The 17402-nt window shown below is 41.7% G+C and overlaps 1 protein-coding gene across 1 annotated transcript in view; it reads right to left on the bottom strand.

Annotated features, from left to right (window-relative positions):
• The window catches only part of EXOC4 (exocyst complex component 4), a 730537-nt gene that overhangs the window by 98355 nt on the left and 614780 nt on the right, over positions 1-17402 (bottom strand). The window contains exon 14 of the mRNA XM_045062998.1: positions 16656-16834. Within this exon, the coding sequence (XP_044918933.1) occupies positions 16656-16834 (179 nt within the window). The remainder of the gene's footprint in view (positions 1-16655; positions 16835-17402) is intronic.

The raw sequence follows: 17402 nt of genomic DNA, 5'->3' as shown, positions 1-17402 counted from the left end.
AGATGGGATAATTGAAACTCATAGAAATTAGAAATCATGTTGCATATCCCGTAACCAGAAATAACAATGTTTCTACGGGGGAAATGCATTCAGAGTTTTAAAAAAGAACTTCTGGATGGCAACACATTCATCATTGTGCCAAAACAGGTGCTGAAGAAGAGATTAAGGAAGGGAAAGACCAGTCAAAGGAGAAGGTCAGAAGGAACATTTTCAGTAAGTAAAATCCACATTTAGCAAGGGATACAATAGGTATGTAATTAAATATATTGCTTTAAATAAGGACATTAGAGGCTAAAAATACTGTGAAAATCCAAAGGTAATTGTACTGTTTAATCTTAGGAGAAATTCTTAATGGAGATAAATAGAGGACTTGAAGGGAACCTTCCTATGCCTGTAAGATAATTGTTATTATCAGTGTCTGAAATGAGAGGAAGCAAGAAAGGGAATGGGCGTACCTGCAGATGTAAGGAAAAGGGCTGGCTCATCTGTAGACAAAGATTTACCAGGCGGTTCAGCAAAGAGAAAGGTAGCAGATTTTAGGCTCTCACTGCAAGCGCTTTGTTAATTTAGCTTAATTTGATGAAATATTTACTGAGTGCCCGCTATGTTCAAAGAGCTATGCCTGAAGCAGTTCTATTACTGATACTGATAATTACACCGGCCTCGTCAATGTCTGTATCAGCACGAAGAACTCACTGGGCCATGTACAGTACACCAGGTTGGCTGTGGTTTCTACTCGGTGCTTTGGTTTACAATCCCGGCCGACGCGGAGCATTGATGAGGGAAAGCAGTCTTAGCGAGAGCTGATTTGGCAGTGGTGGCTGGGTTCTTAACTAATTCACGTAACTAATTCAGTGTGGAAAGTAGGAAATTAAGTGAATGGCAACATGGGTAATTGACCCCTAATGAATTCAAGCTAAATAGCTATTTTCACTATTCTTGTTTCTCAGTATATTACTGGGATGCATTTTTCAACCGTTTAGATGTTTCAAATGGCTCTGCTAAAACGAAAAGAAGCTCTGTGATAATGAAGCCTTTTTGTTGTTTCATGGTGTATGTGAAACCTTAAGTGATCCTTGGTAAAAGACTGGTGTACAAAGAAAATCTAGAAATAATCAATTAACCCAACAGTGGATGAAGAAAATACCATATTAGCACTTAAGGATCTTAACTTCCTAATCAAAAGACCAGGCTGGCTTGCACTCTTTACACTCTTGTATTTTTTTTTTCATTTTTTTTATTATGTTCAGTTAGCCAGCGTATAGTACATCATAAGTTGCTGAGATTAAACTTATCCTTTGCCATCAGGATTTTATTGAAGCCTGACGACTACAGTTAATAAAAATCAAGTACTTTAAAGTTATGGTAGATGTTTTATTATTTATTTATTTATTTATTTATTTATTAAGATTTTATTTATTTATTTGACAGAGATCACAAGTAGGCAGAGTCAGGCAGAGAGAGAGAGGAGGAAGCAGGCTCCCTGCTGAGCTGAGAGCCCGATGCGGGACTCGATCCAAGGATCCTGGGATCATGACCTGAGCCGAAGGCAGAGGCCTCAACCCACTGAGCCACCCAGGCGCCCCATGGTAGATGTTTTAAATTAATGCATATAGATATTTATTTATTTTTAAAATTTCTCTCTATATGGTATTAAAGAAGTGTTGGTATCCTTACTGTCCTAGGGGATATTCAAGGCCACCCAGACATTGAATAGTAGGTATTCTGCTCTTAAAAAATAAGACAGTTTGTAAGACATCTAACTGGAAAAAAATTAATACGCATAATCAACTCAATGAGACCTGTTGTAAGTTTTAACTCCTAATGAGAGAGAGAATGCAGATGAACACAGATGGGAGCTCCAAAAGGGCTCTGGGCTTAGATGGCCTGTCATTTTTGTTACAGGTTTTTTCTAAAACCACCAGGCAGCAGCCTCTTCATTTCTATGTCCCCTGACACACTCATGTGCACATTTACAGAGAAAGTCACTTAATGAGAGTGGAGGTTTAACCTGAAGTTTTGCTCACTGTGACCCTGAATGAACACCCCCTGACCCTAGGTCTGAGGTCCACGGCCACATGGCTTTTGGGAGGCTGTGAAATGTGAGGGCTCAAGGTCTAGTTTCAAAACGCGACCCACCAAAGGTCCCACGACAGTGAGATGAAACCCAGGCAGCATGGCTCAGTTAACAACCAGTGGGACAGGAGAAGGGGAGAAGCAAACCGGACACAGGGGGCATTTCACACTGAGGAGCATTATGAGCAAATACGGGCAGCAAAATGAAGACTCAGAAATAAAATATCCCCAGGATGACTAAGAATGGGGAAACAAGCTTTAAAGAGAAGCAGAAGGATAAAAAACCCTATCCCTGATCAAGAGGTCACTGTTTGCCAGACATTGTGTCAGGCGTTGGGCATAAGAATGGATCAATCCTGTGAGAAATTGATAATATATATAGACAATCCCAGGAATGACATCAGAAGTGCCTGCCCAAGGCCAAGCTCATGCTTTGTGTGTTGAGTTATTCTGGTGCTGAGGAACAAGAGTAAGGCAGGTGCATAACATGGCCTCCAAACTCCATGGGCAGGGTTGGGTCAAGAGAAGGGAAAATCTGGGTACAGTGCTGAAGAGAAGCACCGCTCCCGCTCATTTGTAGGCGTAGTTTCTGGCCACTGGTGGCGCGTGTGGCATGCCATCTGTCCGTCAGTGACCCATGCTCTGTTTCCCGGAGCGAGGCAGATACGGCAGCATATGCAATAGTCTTTTGTGGGGGCGTTTCTCTAGCACACTTCCAAGATTTCTGTGAAAAGCCCCAAGGCTGCTGGCTGGAGAAATGTGGTAATCGGGCTGTGGTACCTTTCAACAAATAACACAGAGGAGTTTTCCTCACGCTCCCTCTTTGAGAAGCAGAGATGACAGAAGTTCTGAACATCTCCTCTCTTTGAGTTAAGTTTGAGCAAATATTTTTCTTCATAAAGCTGACCCTAAAGGATGGCCTACGTAATTCGTGTATGAAGAGAGACTCTAATGCTATTTCTGTTTTGGTGCTTCCAATAATTCTCCATAAATCTTAAAATTAATATTTTGGTAATTTTCTGTGGGCTTGTAGTTTATACTGTAAAAAGTCAAAGTCTTGTCATCACAGGTCTTGAGTGAAGTTCTAGATTGCCCTAAAAATTGTGCAAGAGACTCTCTTGGAAGGAATGGACAGTTCCTCTCTGGACCCAATGAGTTTCCAACGAAGGAAGAGGACACATGACCACTTTATTATTCCGATCCTTTGTTCAGCCTCCCTCACCTAAATCTCCCAGAGAGTCCTCACTATAAAAAGAAGGCGGTTAGTTTAATTAGAAAATAACCCTAATACAGGACACTGTCCAACACAGAACCTGGAGTAAAAGATAAACACCTAAAACTATATGTTACAGATCAGTTCCAAGGCTTAGAAAAAATATATGCTTCTTTTAAAAATAATTCACTAAGAACCACAGAGAACTGAATTTTTTCAGACTTTAGAATGTTAAGATTCTTAATAATGAGCTATACAGAGAAAGCGATATTGTTTGAATTTGCATTTCTCCCCCAGGTATTGGGCTAATGACTTTATCATTTTCCTTTCAGGAAGTTACCCACATAAAGACAATCTTTACATATAGAGACCCACTTAAGTAGCTTATCACCACCTTTACTGAGGTTCTATAATATAATAATTCTGATAATACCTTGGCTTGTCTTTTAACAACATCGAGCTTCATAATACCTCATCTTTGCCATACGCTGTGTGTTTTAGGAGAATGAGGTTCCGAAGAGATACAGAATGCACACATATTGGAAAATAAAAAGAATAAAAAAAGAGGAAACCCTCAATTGCAATTAAAATGCAGCAGTCCTCCACGACATGTCCCAATGCTAGTTAATACAGACATTTCCAATAACTTTAATCTGTAAGTGGTGATTGTCCAGAAAAAAAAAAAAAAAGAAAGAAATCAAGTTTGCGTTTCTTAAAAAGACAAGAGGGAAGAAAATGACTTGTCATATCTGACTGGTTCGGAAATATAAAATCCAATTCTGAAGAAGTAGAGATAAGAAAAGTGCTGTGGAAGTACCATCAGCTTAGCAAACACTAAATAATGAACAATGCAGAGACTGTCCAGAATGATAAAATACTCTATTAGAGGGACTGTTTTTAAATGAGTGATAATTGTGGCCCATCCACAGTGAAAGGTTATTGAATTTTTATCTGTAGCAAGAAGCTTTTGACAGACTTGCTGAAAAGTCACCTACAAATAGTACCTTCTTTAGATGAATTTGACCAAAGGGGTTTTCCAGCATGTGACATCTTTCTGACATTTACAGGATTTTTGCTTCCTTGAAGAATCTGATCAGATATTCTTAGTTTCTAGGAAGACACTTAGGTTTTTCATCAGTTGTACAGAAAAGTCCTCATTATTCTTCCTTTCATAAAAATGGGATGAAGCTGTTAGTTGAAGACTCCAGTCAAATCCACCCAGGATTCAATGACCAGAGCTCCAAGATGATAGTACACAGAATTAACTGCTGTTAGTAAACAACACTATGCCTTGGAAACCTACACCATATCAAGTGTATCCTATCTATCACCATATCATATCTCCTATGAAGGAGGAGGTCTTTTACATTTTTATTGTATGATTTCTAATCCTGGATATACACTTGTAGTCTTGAATTTAGGACAATAGAGTAAACAAGAACCTTCCCCTAAATACAGGACTACAAAATTTGGTTCCAAATTAGATCCTCATTGTGGATGGAGGTGGGGAGGGGAACAGCTTTTAAGCTTTTGCTTCTTAAAATGGGTGGAATGTCAAGATCACTTACCCCCTTTAAAAAACCCATTTATTTATTTCTTATTCTTTTAAAATTTAAGTAGGCTCTATACCCAGCATGGACCCCAATGTGGGGCTTGAACTCACGACCCTGAGATCAAGACCTGAGACGAGATCAAGAGTCGGATGGTCAAACAACTGAGCCACCCAGGCTCTCCAACCCATGCCCCCTTTCAAAGCTCACACGAATGCGGCATCGCAATATCTTGCTGTAATTTGGGGAGACAGCTGAAGAAGAGCTTACCCTTGGGGGCAAACAGAGGCACGCCTGGTTCAGTGTTCTAAGCCACACCAGAAACAGGTGAGGAGGTTGTTTTTCTAGACACTGTGGTCTACACTCTGACAAACAGTCAGATTTTAGTTTAGATTTTGTCACCGTCCCATTCTGACCTTGGGCAAATGGTCAAATTTCTGTTTCATGATCATGCTTTGTAAAACTGAGAGAATGAAGGCTGGCCTGTCAACGAGCCTGAGGCAGGGATAAGGAATTAAGAATTAATGGTTACAAAGGACCTTGAAAGTATGAAATGCAATCTAAACACTGAGTCCATTACCATCATTGTGACGGCCCCTGGGACTGGCGCATACACACGCGGGCTCGCGCATAGCGCCCCGCTGCTACACTTCACCGGGGCTGGCCGTCTGCAAAGGGTCCTTTTGCGCTATTGATTAATAAGTAAGCTGTCTGAAAAAGCATATCCAGTTTACATTTGGAGCATTTTTCTAAATCCAATCTCCACAGATAGCAATTTCTTCCATTAAATTCGGGCCAGCCCTCTATCTGCTTCATTTTCCCTGACGGGGTTTGTCTCTCCTACCCACACTCCACTTTGTGGCATACCTAAACTTAGTTTCGTGGGTGAAGAAATTAAAAGACACACTCTTTGTCTAGTGAGGAGTTCATTAAGTCATGGTTAGTGGGCTTATCTCAAGTTTTAAAGCACCCAACTATCTCAGGGCTTCTCTAGATAAGAGCTTAGATTTAATAGTACAATCTGTGCCTTGAGGTTCAATCTTTCACTTGGTTCTCATTGCAAGAGGTTTCTGTATTTGGCAGCCAAATCAGTCCCCTTAGATTTTCTGCTCAAGTCCTGCTGCCCTAATGGCTACTCCTCCCCACCTCTGCTTGGTGTCGGCTCATCATATTCTCCTCAGTCTGAGTCCTCAGCACTCCATTTTAGAGTCCTCTCTTGTTTTCCAACCCCTTCTGGCCTCCCCCGCCTTCCCAAAGATTTTCAATTTTATTCTTCCTGTTGCCATTTTATAGTTTTGTTTGAAGATACAATAGTTCAGCTGGAAGCTCCCAGCCACCACACTTAAGTATCCATGATATTACCATATTTTAATAAAATATTTCCCTCATGGATACAAACGTTGGTGCTTTCAGAGAAACAGCCCCATAATTCTTTACGGACAGATACTCATAGCTCCATAATTACACTGAAATGCCCACAGCACTAGGCTTCTGTAGCTTCACAATTGATAATCACCTCTTTGCCGAGGGTGGTTAGGTAATCAGTCCTCAGGACAGGATAATGAACTCTACAGATGACCATCTGACTGACAGGAGGGGAATGGTTTTCGGTTCTGCCTTTGAATAATAAGCGAGCCCTCTTTTAATAGTTTTGAAGAACAAAAAGAGTATCTTTGGATGATTCAACTTTGACTTCTCAGACGGACACTTGTAGACAGGTGACTTTTGGACGCAGGTCCATTCTCAGACACATTCCCATGACCTCGGAAACACTGGGGAACTCTGTGCAGTGAGAGCCATGATTTACCAGGAATGATTCAGGAGCACAGATGTTAGAGTCTGAAAAGCAACCACAGGACTTGGGATCAAAGAGAAGCCCGAAGGGGCGGGAGGAAGGTCAGGGCCCAGCACTAAGGATGGGGAGCAAAGAGAGGGCTCTAGGGAGCAGGTTGAGAGTAGGAACCCCGGGAACCCCATACTGAGTCGCCATGCTGTGTTAGCACACACTAACACCGCCCAAGTTCATCATCTCATTTAATGGTTACAGCAACCTAAAAAGTTTAAATCATTGTTTGTATTTAACAGGTAAAGAGACTTAATTAGCTCAGAAAGGCTAATTAATTACCCTATGCTGAGACAACTTGCCTCACGTGCCTCCAAGTGAATCAGATTTCAAAGTCACATATGTGCTATATGCCTGCTAGGCCAGGAGAAGTATGGGAGAGAGTCTATGGACTAAAAGAGCATCATAGATATTCAGGGAGAGGCAAAAATGGCCCTGATTTAGGAGCTATGTGAGGGCCCTCAATCAGAGGAAAGAGAAAAAGACAGAGTAAAAATGTTTAAGAAGAGGACTTCCCATTGTGTATCAGTATTTAAAATGTACTAAAAAGCAAAGCATGGGTCAGCTGGAAGCTGGGGCGATAATCAGCACTAATAGCACATAATGCATCAGTATGGAGAAAGAGCTAGAAGGGTCCAGATGGTCTTCTTTATAAAATGGGAGACGCCCCAGCTCTCTACTGTTAGTAACAACAGGGCTGCAAGAGAGTCCTAGGAATCAGGTGAGCTCCCTAAGCCCAGGACTTTCCAGGCAATTCCTACTTAAGATGAATTTCAATCAGTTTATAAATAACAGAGTACAATTACGACGGAAAATGAACAAAATGGAATCATCATCAGATTATCATTTGGTGTTTTTTACTCCTACAAAACATATGATTAGTTGTGAAGTTGGGTACAACACGGAAACATACTTGGACATTATTTTAAAAAGTGATAAAAGCTCACATGAAAGTACAGGTAGCACCAATTAAGTAAGATCAAAATAAATCTGGAGTTGGACAGTGGACATGAAACTCATGAAGGAGATATAAGACGGAGGTAATTTAATTTTCTCAGAAAAGAGCATGGTCATGAGGGGCCCCTGGTGGCTCAGTCAGTTAAGCATCCAACTCTTGATTTTGGCTCAGGACATGATCTCAGAGTTGTGGGATCGAGCCTCGTGTCGGGCACCATGGTCAGCGTGGAGTCTGCTTGAGATTCTCTCTCTCTCTCTCCCCACTCACATATTCTTTCTCTTTCAAAATCAATAAACAAAAATCCTAAAAAATGAAAACAAAAACAAAAACAAAAACCACGCTCATGAAGTTAACTAGGGCAATGAATGTGGACGGTGCCACCAACAGAGGAAAGAGGATGGAAAGAATGAAGCCACAGAAGGAGAGTCAAGCAAATGACAACTAATAAGACCAAAAACGGATGATGGCCTAGAAAGCCTAACCTCAGAAAGACGATTAGAGCAACTAAATATGTTGGGTTGTGCTAAGCAGTGCCTGACAGGGAGCTGTCTGATAACAGTCGACAAATATTTGAAACTTGTAAATACTGCAGCAAGAGAGGAATTACCTCGTGTGGAGTTTTAATTAAAAATAATCAGATGAAATTATGACAGGGAAAACTCTGGCTTAATAGTTTGACAAATGCGAAGCTGAAACAGGACAGTGTCCCATGAGATCTTGCCTAGGGACGTTTTTATTCACATTTGTGTCAAGGCAGAAAAACATACGGTGGTAGGGGCGTGTGTGTGTGTGTGTGTGTGTGTGTGTGTGTGTGGAGGGGTCTGCATTTTATCTTTCATTTACCAGTAAGGCAGAAAAAGCCCTTGACAGTGAGCTCTAGCATGGGAGAATTCATATTCCATCTTCTAGAATGGAATGAAATGTTTTATTTATAAAAGGACAGATAGAGAGAAATAGGTAGACAGAAAAAAATGATAGAAAATGATACATTATCACAGGCAACGCATAAAGGCTTCCTGGTATGCCACAAAACCATGCATGTGAGGGACGGGAGTATGCAGACACCTGGACCTTTTCCACCCTTAATTTCAGTTACACAATTGACTTGTACACAATTTCGCATTCATTCAATCGGTTTGACATTTGCAGCCTTTTGTATTAAGGGAGACAAGGATCTTTGTGCCCTTCTCCTTTGACTGGCTTGAGAAGGGTAAGAGGAAAGTTTTTATTTTTAACCAAATTTGAGCCACAGTTTGACTAACTAAAAGACTACTAAGCAAAAGTGGGCTGTTGACTCTGGCAGAGACTCAAAGTATAACATTTTGTGCCTGGCGTTCTTGTCCAGAAAGTGGGAAGTCATGCTAATCCCGAGCTTTTGAGAATAGAAGAACTGGCAAAATAACTACAAATAATTTCCCCAACAGAAAGAGGAAGAGAAATTGAAGAAGACACAAGGGGAGGGCTCCCAGTCTGTGGTTCTCCATCTTGGCTATTTGTTGACTCCCCGGGGGAGATGATAAATGCACAGTGGTCTGGGCCTCTCCCCCACCGAGGGTCTGAGAGAAAGCTCCACAGGTGATTCTCATATAAGCCAATGTTGTGAACCAATCCTTTAAACCAGTGGTTCTCAACCTCCAGTCTGATTGGTTCGGGGATGCCCAGGCCACATGTGGGAACAACGAAATGGAAATCTCTGACAACAGGGTCCAGTATCACGATTATAAAAGCTCCCAACTGATTACAACTGATGTGCAGCCAGCTTTGAGAACTGCTACTCTATATTTCCCAGGAAGCAAGTCTTACTCGTACACAGGCTTGGAGTCAACACTGCACACTGACTTTTTAGTAAAGAAAATCCAGGTAACTCTTTTAATCTCAGCACGGCTTTGTCTGAAACATGACTGTGTATGTTTATTAAGTGGTGCTCGGCACACATGGCTGTAGTCTCTGATCAAGTAGCTCCGGGGAGAAAAAACAGCTCCTCCCACACAGAGCCTCTCAGACCCATAAGATTAGAGAATGTATATCAACTGCATAATTGTTGAGGGTAGACAACTATTTTCTTTAGCAGCTATTCAACTTGTCCAAACACTGGGCTTATAAGAGATGCATTCATCATGTCAAAAAATAGTCACTAGAGAGATAAACACACAAGTAATTTATGGTAGAAAAGTGGAAAGTCGCTCCAGAATTCAGGAGGAACTGTCTGGAGACGGCTACATGAATTGGAGGCATAAAAATCAATCCCAGAACTTCATCAGTGATAAGTCCCATTGATAGGAGTTTTTCTTGGTGAAACAATTTGATGAGAATTGCACTTTATCGCTGTGGTTTTCCCTCCCCAAACCTGTAAGTACAGTCTAATCATGGAAAGAGATTAGGCAAACCCATACTGAAGGATGTTCTGCAAAATACCCGACCAGTTTTCCTCCAGACTGTCAAGGTCATCAAAAAGGAAGAAAGTCTAGGAAGCTGTCACAGTCTAGATGAATTTGAAGAGATATATTGACTAAATACATTATGATATCCTACATGGGAGCCTGGAACAGAAGAAGGACATTAGGTAAAAGCGAAGAAAATTCTAATAAAGTAAAGACATACTAGTGATGTATCCATATTCGTTCATTAGTTGTGATGAATGAACCATATTAATATAAGATGTTAATGGTAGGGGAAACTGGAAACCCTGTACCATCTTTGAAACTTTACCCTGAATCTATAACCATTCCAAAAAAAAAATTTAAACATATCTTTTAAGATTTTTATTTATTTGAGAGAGAGTGAGAGGGAGAGAGATCACAAAGGCAGAGAGAGAAGCAGACTTGCTACTGAGCAAGGAGCCGGATGCGGGATTCCATCCCAGGACCCTGAGATCATGACCTGAGCCGAAGGCAGAGGCTTAACCCACTGAGCCATCCAGGCACCCCTCAAAATCAAAATTCTAACTAAAAAAAAAATCAATCCCTGGACCCCCACGATGGACATACTAGCATTTGACAACGAACTGAGGTGTGGAATTCTATTAGAGCGTTGGTGAACTGGGAGGAAGGTGCGCAGTGACTGGAGAAGTGTCAGTATCGCAACCAAGTTTGAAACAAGCAAAAAGGAAACCACAGTCATTTTACATTGGTTGACTCGAACATTTCTAAAAATGATTGAACAAATCAAATAATCAACCAAATTGCAACAGAAATCATCTGATGGTGTGCAAATTTGCCAATTATATGAAATTACATTCCTGCAATAGTAAAACAGCTGTCCTGTCCTGTGCCTCACTGTGAGGGGAGAAATCAAAGATTTTGAACAAATTATATAAATACAGCATAGGACCAGTGTTTCCCAGAAGTTGTTCCATGGCAGCAGAGTCCTAGGAGATGTTCTCTGGAGAGAGAATTCACTGCTAAGTTTGGGAAACACTGCATTGCTGTCAATGTGGCTGGTGTGACTGAGGAGCTGAATTTTTAGCTTAATTTAATTTAAATTTAAAGAGCCACCCAAGGGTAGTGGCTGCTGTGTAAGACCGTGCAGTATCTAGAATTTATTACGTAACGCGACAAGACAGGTGGAGTTTCTAAGTTAGCAAATACTTGTAGAACAAAAAAAGAGTGACATATTTGAGAAATGTCTTACTCTCAATGATGATGAAATTCAAAAGGGATATGTGCACTACTCCTGTAAATTTAAGGAATAGAAATTCTAGTTATACACTGGCAATGATGATCAGAAATGATCACAGGTTAAATGTTGGCATTAAAGTGCTTGCATTAAAAAAATGTCATGACCCTCCTGGGTGGCTTAATAGAAGCATGGCATGAATGGCCTCCCCAGCACTGCCAGAACTGAATCTTGTCCTGGTCAAGACAGTGATGGAGTGGACAGAAGATTAAATTGTGAGTTTGAAGACTTGCTTCCATCCATGCTCGGGCATAGACAGGTGGTGTGACCATTCTGAAGCCTCCACTTCCTCACAGGCAAAATAACTGAGTCGGACCAGATGATTTCTAAGATCCCTAACAATAATTTCATCACTTTAAGAAAGAAGTGTAATTTGCACACACAAATTTATGGCAGTACCCTTCACAATAGTCAAGAGGTGGAAACAACCCAAATGTCCACTGACAGACAAATGGCTTAAAAAAGACAGCAGATACATACAGTGCAGTATTGTATTTCCTTCTTGTCCGGTCACATACTACAATATAGAAGAGCCTTGAAGACAGTATGCTAAGTGAAATAAGCCAGTCACCAGAACAGAAATACTGTTGATTCCACATACATAAGGTATTGAAAGTTGAATTCAAAGAAACAGGAAATAGAAAATGGTTACCTAGGGCTGGGAGAGAGAGGAAATGGAGAATTGTTCAATGGGCAGAGAGCTTCAGCTGTACAAGATGAAAAAGTTCCAGAGATCTGCTGAATAATATATTTAATGCTAAACTAATGTACATTCAAAAATGGTCAAGATGAGGCACCTGGGTGGCTCAGTTGATTAAACATCTGATTCTTGGTCTTGGCTTAGGTCACGATCCCATGGGTTGGCATGGAATCAGCTTGAAGATTCTCTCTCTGCCCCTCCCCCCACCTTGGGCTTGCATGCTCTCTCTCAAATAAATAAATCTTAAAAAAATATATATATAAATGTAAAACTTGTTGTAAATGTAAAATGTAAAATTTGTTGTAAAACGAATACTACATTTCCTGAATAAATTCCAGAAACCAAAATTGTAACATTTACTCACCCTGGGGGTTAGAGGGATGTTTTAACCTTTTGGTTTCTCACACTGGAAAAGACTGGGGCATATTTTATTGCTTATCGTCCACCCACACTGCATGTGGGCTCAGCAAGAAATTCAGTCATGGTAACTGTGAGCAGAGGTGGATAGCCTGGGTCAAAGGAACGTACGGTTGGGCCCACATTCACGAATAGCCAAGTTTACCAACCAAGAAGGTGTGAGTGAACTTGGTCCTGCTCTGGGCTCCTAATTCTGCCATGTTCAGTTGCCCTTGATTCAGAGACTGGGATTGTCAGACCAAAGTCTTTAATATCTTGAGATGGGCAGGTAGTGGCCAGGGTATTTTCAGAGACATCTAGTATTTTATGGATAAAATATTCAACATCTAATTTCTGAGGCTGAAGAAAGAGGGTTAGACTGAAGTAAAGGGACTTAAAGAAAGAAAAAAAGAAAAAAGTGACCTCCCAGATGGTAAGGTTAAAGAGCAGAATATGTAATCAAGGAAGTTTTAGGATCTCTAGTCCTGAAGATTTTTTTTACAGAATCCAAGACAGACAGGAGGCCCCCTGAGGAAGCAGTACAGACAAAATAAACCCCTGGGCCCCTCTAGTTCTCTGTAGTCTATTTTTAAAAGCTACGCATTTCTGAAACAATACCATTAATTTTCAAATTGAATATACTCCAACAATTTTTATGTAGGTCACATTTGCTGAGAATTTTCTTAACCGGAACAGTTCATCTTAGAGTCTTTGTTTAGGATTTGTACACACAGCAGAGAGTACAAAGGGCAGATGCTATCTTGCATCTGTACTACAAGGTTGAAATTGTGATCCATGGGGACAAATACGTATAAACCTAGATTCTGAATGCCCAGTGCTAAATATGATCCTTCTCAACTTCTTTGCACTGAAACCATGTCCTGAACATAGAGGAGTTTTACAAGGTAGAGCAGGAGACAGAGACTGGGGTGTAGATGCAGAGAAAAACAGAGTCAGAAGACAAAAAGAATCGGGGGAACCCATGAGAGAAGGTCAAGCTGGGTCAATCCAAGGCCTTTCTGGAACTGTTTCCTGAGCTCTTAGAAAAAAAATGCTCATTTTTGGTCTGGGATCAATCCTGGGGCTGCTGGTGGCCAAGGATGTTGCCATATGGAAAGTGCTTGCCTGAGATGGAAAGCAATAAAGAGAAAATACCAAGAGACAGAGGAAGGGAGACAGAAGGGCTTGGAGAGAGGAGTGTGAGCAAAAGAACACACATGTGTAAGCATGTCTGGGACAGGATGCTATCTTGTAAACCTGGATCCAGCCACACCTGAAGCCTTTGATTACCAGTTTTATGAGTCAGTGCATTATTTTTCCTTCAATGCGTCTGTTTCTTTCAATGGAAAGAATCCTAAGTAGAATAGGAATGAGGAAGAGGAGGGTGGTGGGGGATACCAGAAGGAATGGAACAGGAACCACGGATGGCAGCAGGACGAAAGCAAGAGCAGTGCCTTCGATGTAGTCAGGCGAGGAGACCCTTTTAAGTGCAAACAGACAGAGTGACATTTAGGCAAATGCTAAAAGAGACAGAAAAATTATCTTTGAAGAAATGGTCAGCTTTCACCTCTTGGACCATTGGGCATCCACGCTCGGCCACTGAATTGCAGTCCACTTCTGTGGGACATGGGATGTTCTGGGTATGTGACTGTCATGCTATAATGTTTGGAAAGACATTCTACTATGGAAATCATCTTCTGCAAATTTCCTCTAGTCCATCAACACAAATAGCTTCATCATTCTATCAAAGCCACGTATCTCCCAAATAGTTAACAGAACGGGGAGCAAGAAATAAGCCTAAAATCTTCTTTTCTGGATTCCTTCCCATCCTGCTGAGTATCCCTGAGTGCTAGATAAAAGGCTGGCATTTTCTTCATGTTACCTTGTTTCCAGATTTGGAAACACTTTTGTGGAGGTAATCACTTGGTTCACTTTTCAAAGGAATAATAAAGAGCTTATCCCTTATTCCCTTTCTAGAGTCACACTGACACAGAGCCGTCAAAGTAACCCATTACCAGAGACTTCCCTGCTTTGCTCAAATCATAAACATCAGTGGGCATCTCTCCTGGGAATTCAAAGAACAGATGAGTGTGGGTGAGCCAGGCTTGCTGTTCGAAGGATGAACCAGGTTTGCTAAATGTTTTGTTTTAGCAAAGACAACATAAGTAGTGATTACGGTTCACTTGGGTTTTGTACTGATCGTCGAAATACTGACAGTCACTTAAATCACTCACTGGGTGGAATAATCACCCTGAAAAGAACGGGGAGAGTACAACTGGTATTATAAAATGGAACTGAACACAGGAAGACGAAGTAACAACGGGTGTGGTAGAAGCGATCTTTGTCAGAATAACAGAGATGATTAAAGACAAGAATTAGATATCAAGTGTACTGGGTACTCTCGGTGACATGAACACAACAGGCAAATCATGCAATCACAAAGCTGAGCCTAACTCAGAGAACATCTCTTTTTGAGAAGAGCTCGTGTCAGGTTGCCCTGTGTGCATCAACCCAGGGTCTTTCAATAGAGCTTCTGGACCATTTTGCTTTTGCAAAACCCTTTTCAAATGGACAGAACAGAATCTGGAATGCTGAGCCCCTGGAAATAAGAGACTGCATTATGAAGCATTAGATGTTGATGGTTTGCAAACGAGAGGACCCCTTCCAGATGTCAGTAGTCAACGGACCCCAGGCAGCCCTGTATTTGTAGGGGTCAAAGGAAACTGGGAAAAGCAGCATGTGGTCCTTTTACAGAACTGTTTATTCGGCAATTAGCAAAAGGGAAATGAGCTCTGACTTTGATTTTTGGTGGAGTGGGGTGGGGCTGGGAGATAAACTGGATAATTTCGGCCACTGCTTGTGACAGACTGCCTGATACTGACAGGATTACAAAGTTGAGGGCCTTTCAAGGATATCTCCAGACGCGGATCTGCTCAGACCCCACACTGTGCCCAAATTACCCTCTTCTTACAGATTCTGACACTGAATGTGTAATTTTAGCTTCAGATAAAAAGATATGTTAAATAATAAGCATAAAAATAAAATCTAAATGAAAAGTAGTATTTGAAGACGACTTCCAAGCAGAGTATATAATTTTGCTCAAAGGCTCCCTTCCTTCTGTCCCTTTCCCTACACACAACTGAGTTTCAGGAGAGCTACAGCATCAGCGAGAGGCTGGCTGGTGAGCGTCCGAGGGGATTCTGAGCCTCTAGGGGGTGCGTATTTCAGGGAAGAATTGACCCTGTGAGTTTCCTCCCCACCTCCTCCATCTCCAGGCTGGAAGCCGTGGGTTAACCAAATCATGATAATGACATGATAATAGACAATGATAATAAATAACTTACTCTGAAGTTCACAGCCCAAACAATGCAGGCTTTCTCGTTCTCATGATCTCCTAACAGTTAACTCTAATATCAAGTTCAAAGCTGATTCTGTTTCTTTCATGTTATTGCTGCTGTTTTACTTTTTTCCTGCTGTTTATTTATATATTCAAATCTGTCAGCACCTTTATTCCGTCTTCCTATCGTTTTTTCTTTGCTTCTATTTTAACGGCCTAACACATACTTCTGAACTCCTGCTTTTGATATGCCCTAAAGTATTTATTTTATCGCCAGTGAATAAAGTGTATGTGCCCTAAAGTTTTCAAACGAGTTTTCTCAGAGTCATTGCTCCTCAATAGAAAAAAGTTTCCCGTTTTTATTTCATATCCTCTGCCTGCCATTCCTTGAATTCTGTAAGTTCTCTCTCAGCTATCCCTTTTCGGGAATCACTGTTTTTCTCGGTGTCTCTATTTTCCAGCACCTTCGTCACTTCTATCATTCTCTTGTTGGACACTTTTTCATTAGCAGTTCCAGCGAAAACACGAGCCGTGTGCTCAGCCCTGGGACAGTTCTATGCCTGACAAGTGGTAAGGGGAACGAAGGCACTGTCTTCTGTTCTGGAGACACAGTGGTGCCTTTTCCCACGATTTTATGTTCCGAAGGTTTAGTACCAAGCTATGGTGAACAGGAACCCTTTTTGGCTTTCCGTGCTCCACACAGGCAAGGGGAGATTACTTCCGTTAGCAGGATCACGAAGTGAGAGGTGCAGCCTGCGCAGAGTTCTTGCACAGATCTAGCACGGACCTTCTGACAACTTGGGACACCCCTCCTACGGGGACATGTATATGCACCTGTGTTTCAAATGAAACTACCCAGTCTAGCTTCTTCCGCCATCCCCACAACCGCTGCCGTATAGGTACTTACTCTGGGACGTAGAAAGATTGGAGAAAGCTGACTTTGTTCGACCTGCTAGCCACTCCAGGCTTTCATGCATGTTGGCCAAAGCTTTGAGGTCACTGACATCACGGAGGATGTCTTGCGGAGGGATTAGCTTATCTCCCAGGTTCCCAATAAGGACTTCCGACTCCTTGCCAAAGGCTGCCCTAAGAGACAAATCAGAAACATATTTCACATATAGCATGAAAAAGAGAGGCATGGGCAATACCGTTTTAGGCAGGGTTGTCAGTATTTCATAGCATGCTATCTTTCCCCGGTTTACTGTTGTGAGAAAACTATCATATACCTGCTTACAATTGTTCCAGTAGGAGAAAGACAGTTCTTAGAAGAATGAACTTTCCCTGATGCTCGCACCTTCAACAGGAAACAGCATGGGGCCTCACCTAGACAGTGATGGTCCCTGGGGATGGCTTTGATGCCCGCTCTCTTGTGGCTTTTTCCTTGTCTCTTCTGCTATGGACACTGACCAAAAGCTTAGGGCATGAAAAATGTACATGGTTTGAAGGTTACTGTGATTAAAAAAAAAACCCACCAAGTTAATCAGCTAGAAAATGTTTTAAAATGCTCAAAAGCGGGGACACCTGGGTGGCTCCAGTGGGTTAAGCCTCTGCCTTAGGCTCAGGTCATGATCTCGGGGTCCTGGGATCGATCCCCGCATCGGGCTCTCTGCTTGGCGGGGAGCCTGCTTCCTACCCCCGCTCTCTGCCTGCCTCT

This window comes from Mustela putorius, unplaced genomic scaffold (assembly GCF_011764305.1).
Source record: "Mustela putorius furo isolate JIRA1106 unplaced genomic scaffold, ASM1176430v1.1 tig00003845_pilon_pilon_pilon, whole genome shotgun sequence".
Classification (NCBI taxonomy): Eukaryota; Metazoa; Chordata; class Mammalia; order Carnivora; family Mustelidae; genus Mustela; species Mustela putorius.
The sequence above is the reverse complement of the archived record's forward strand: the minus strand, read 5'-3'. Positions and strand labels throughout refer to the sequence as shown.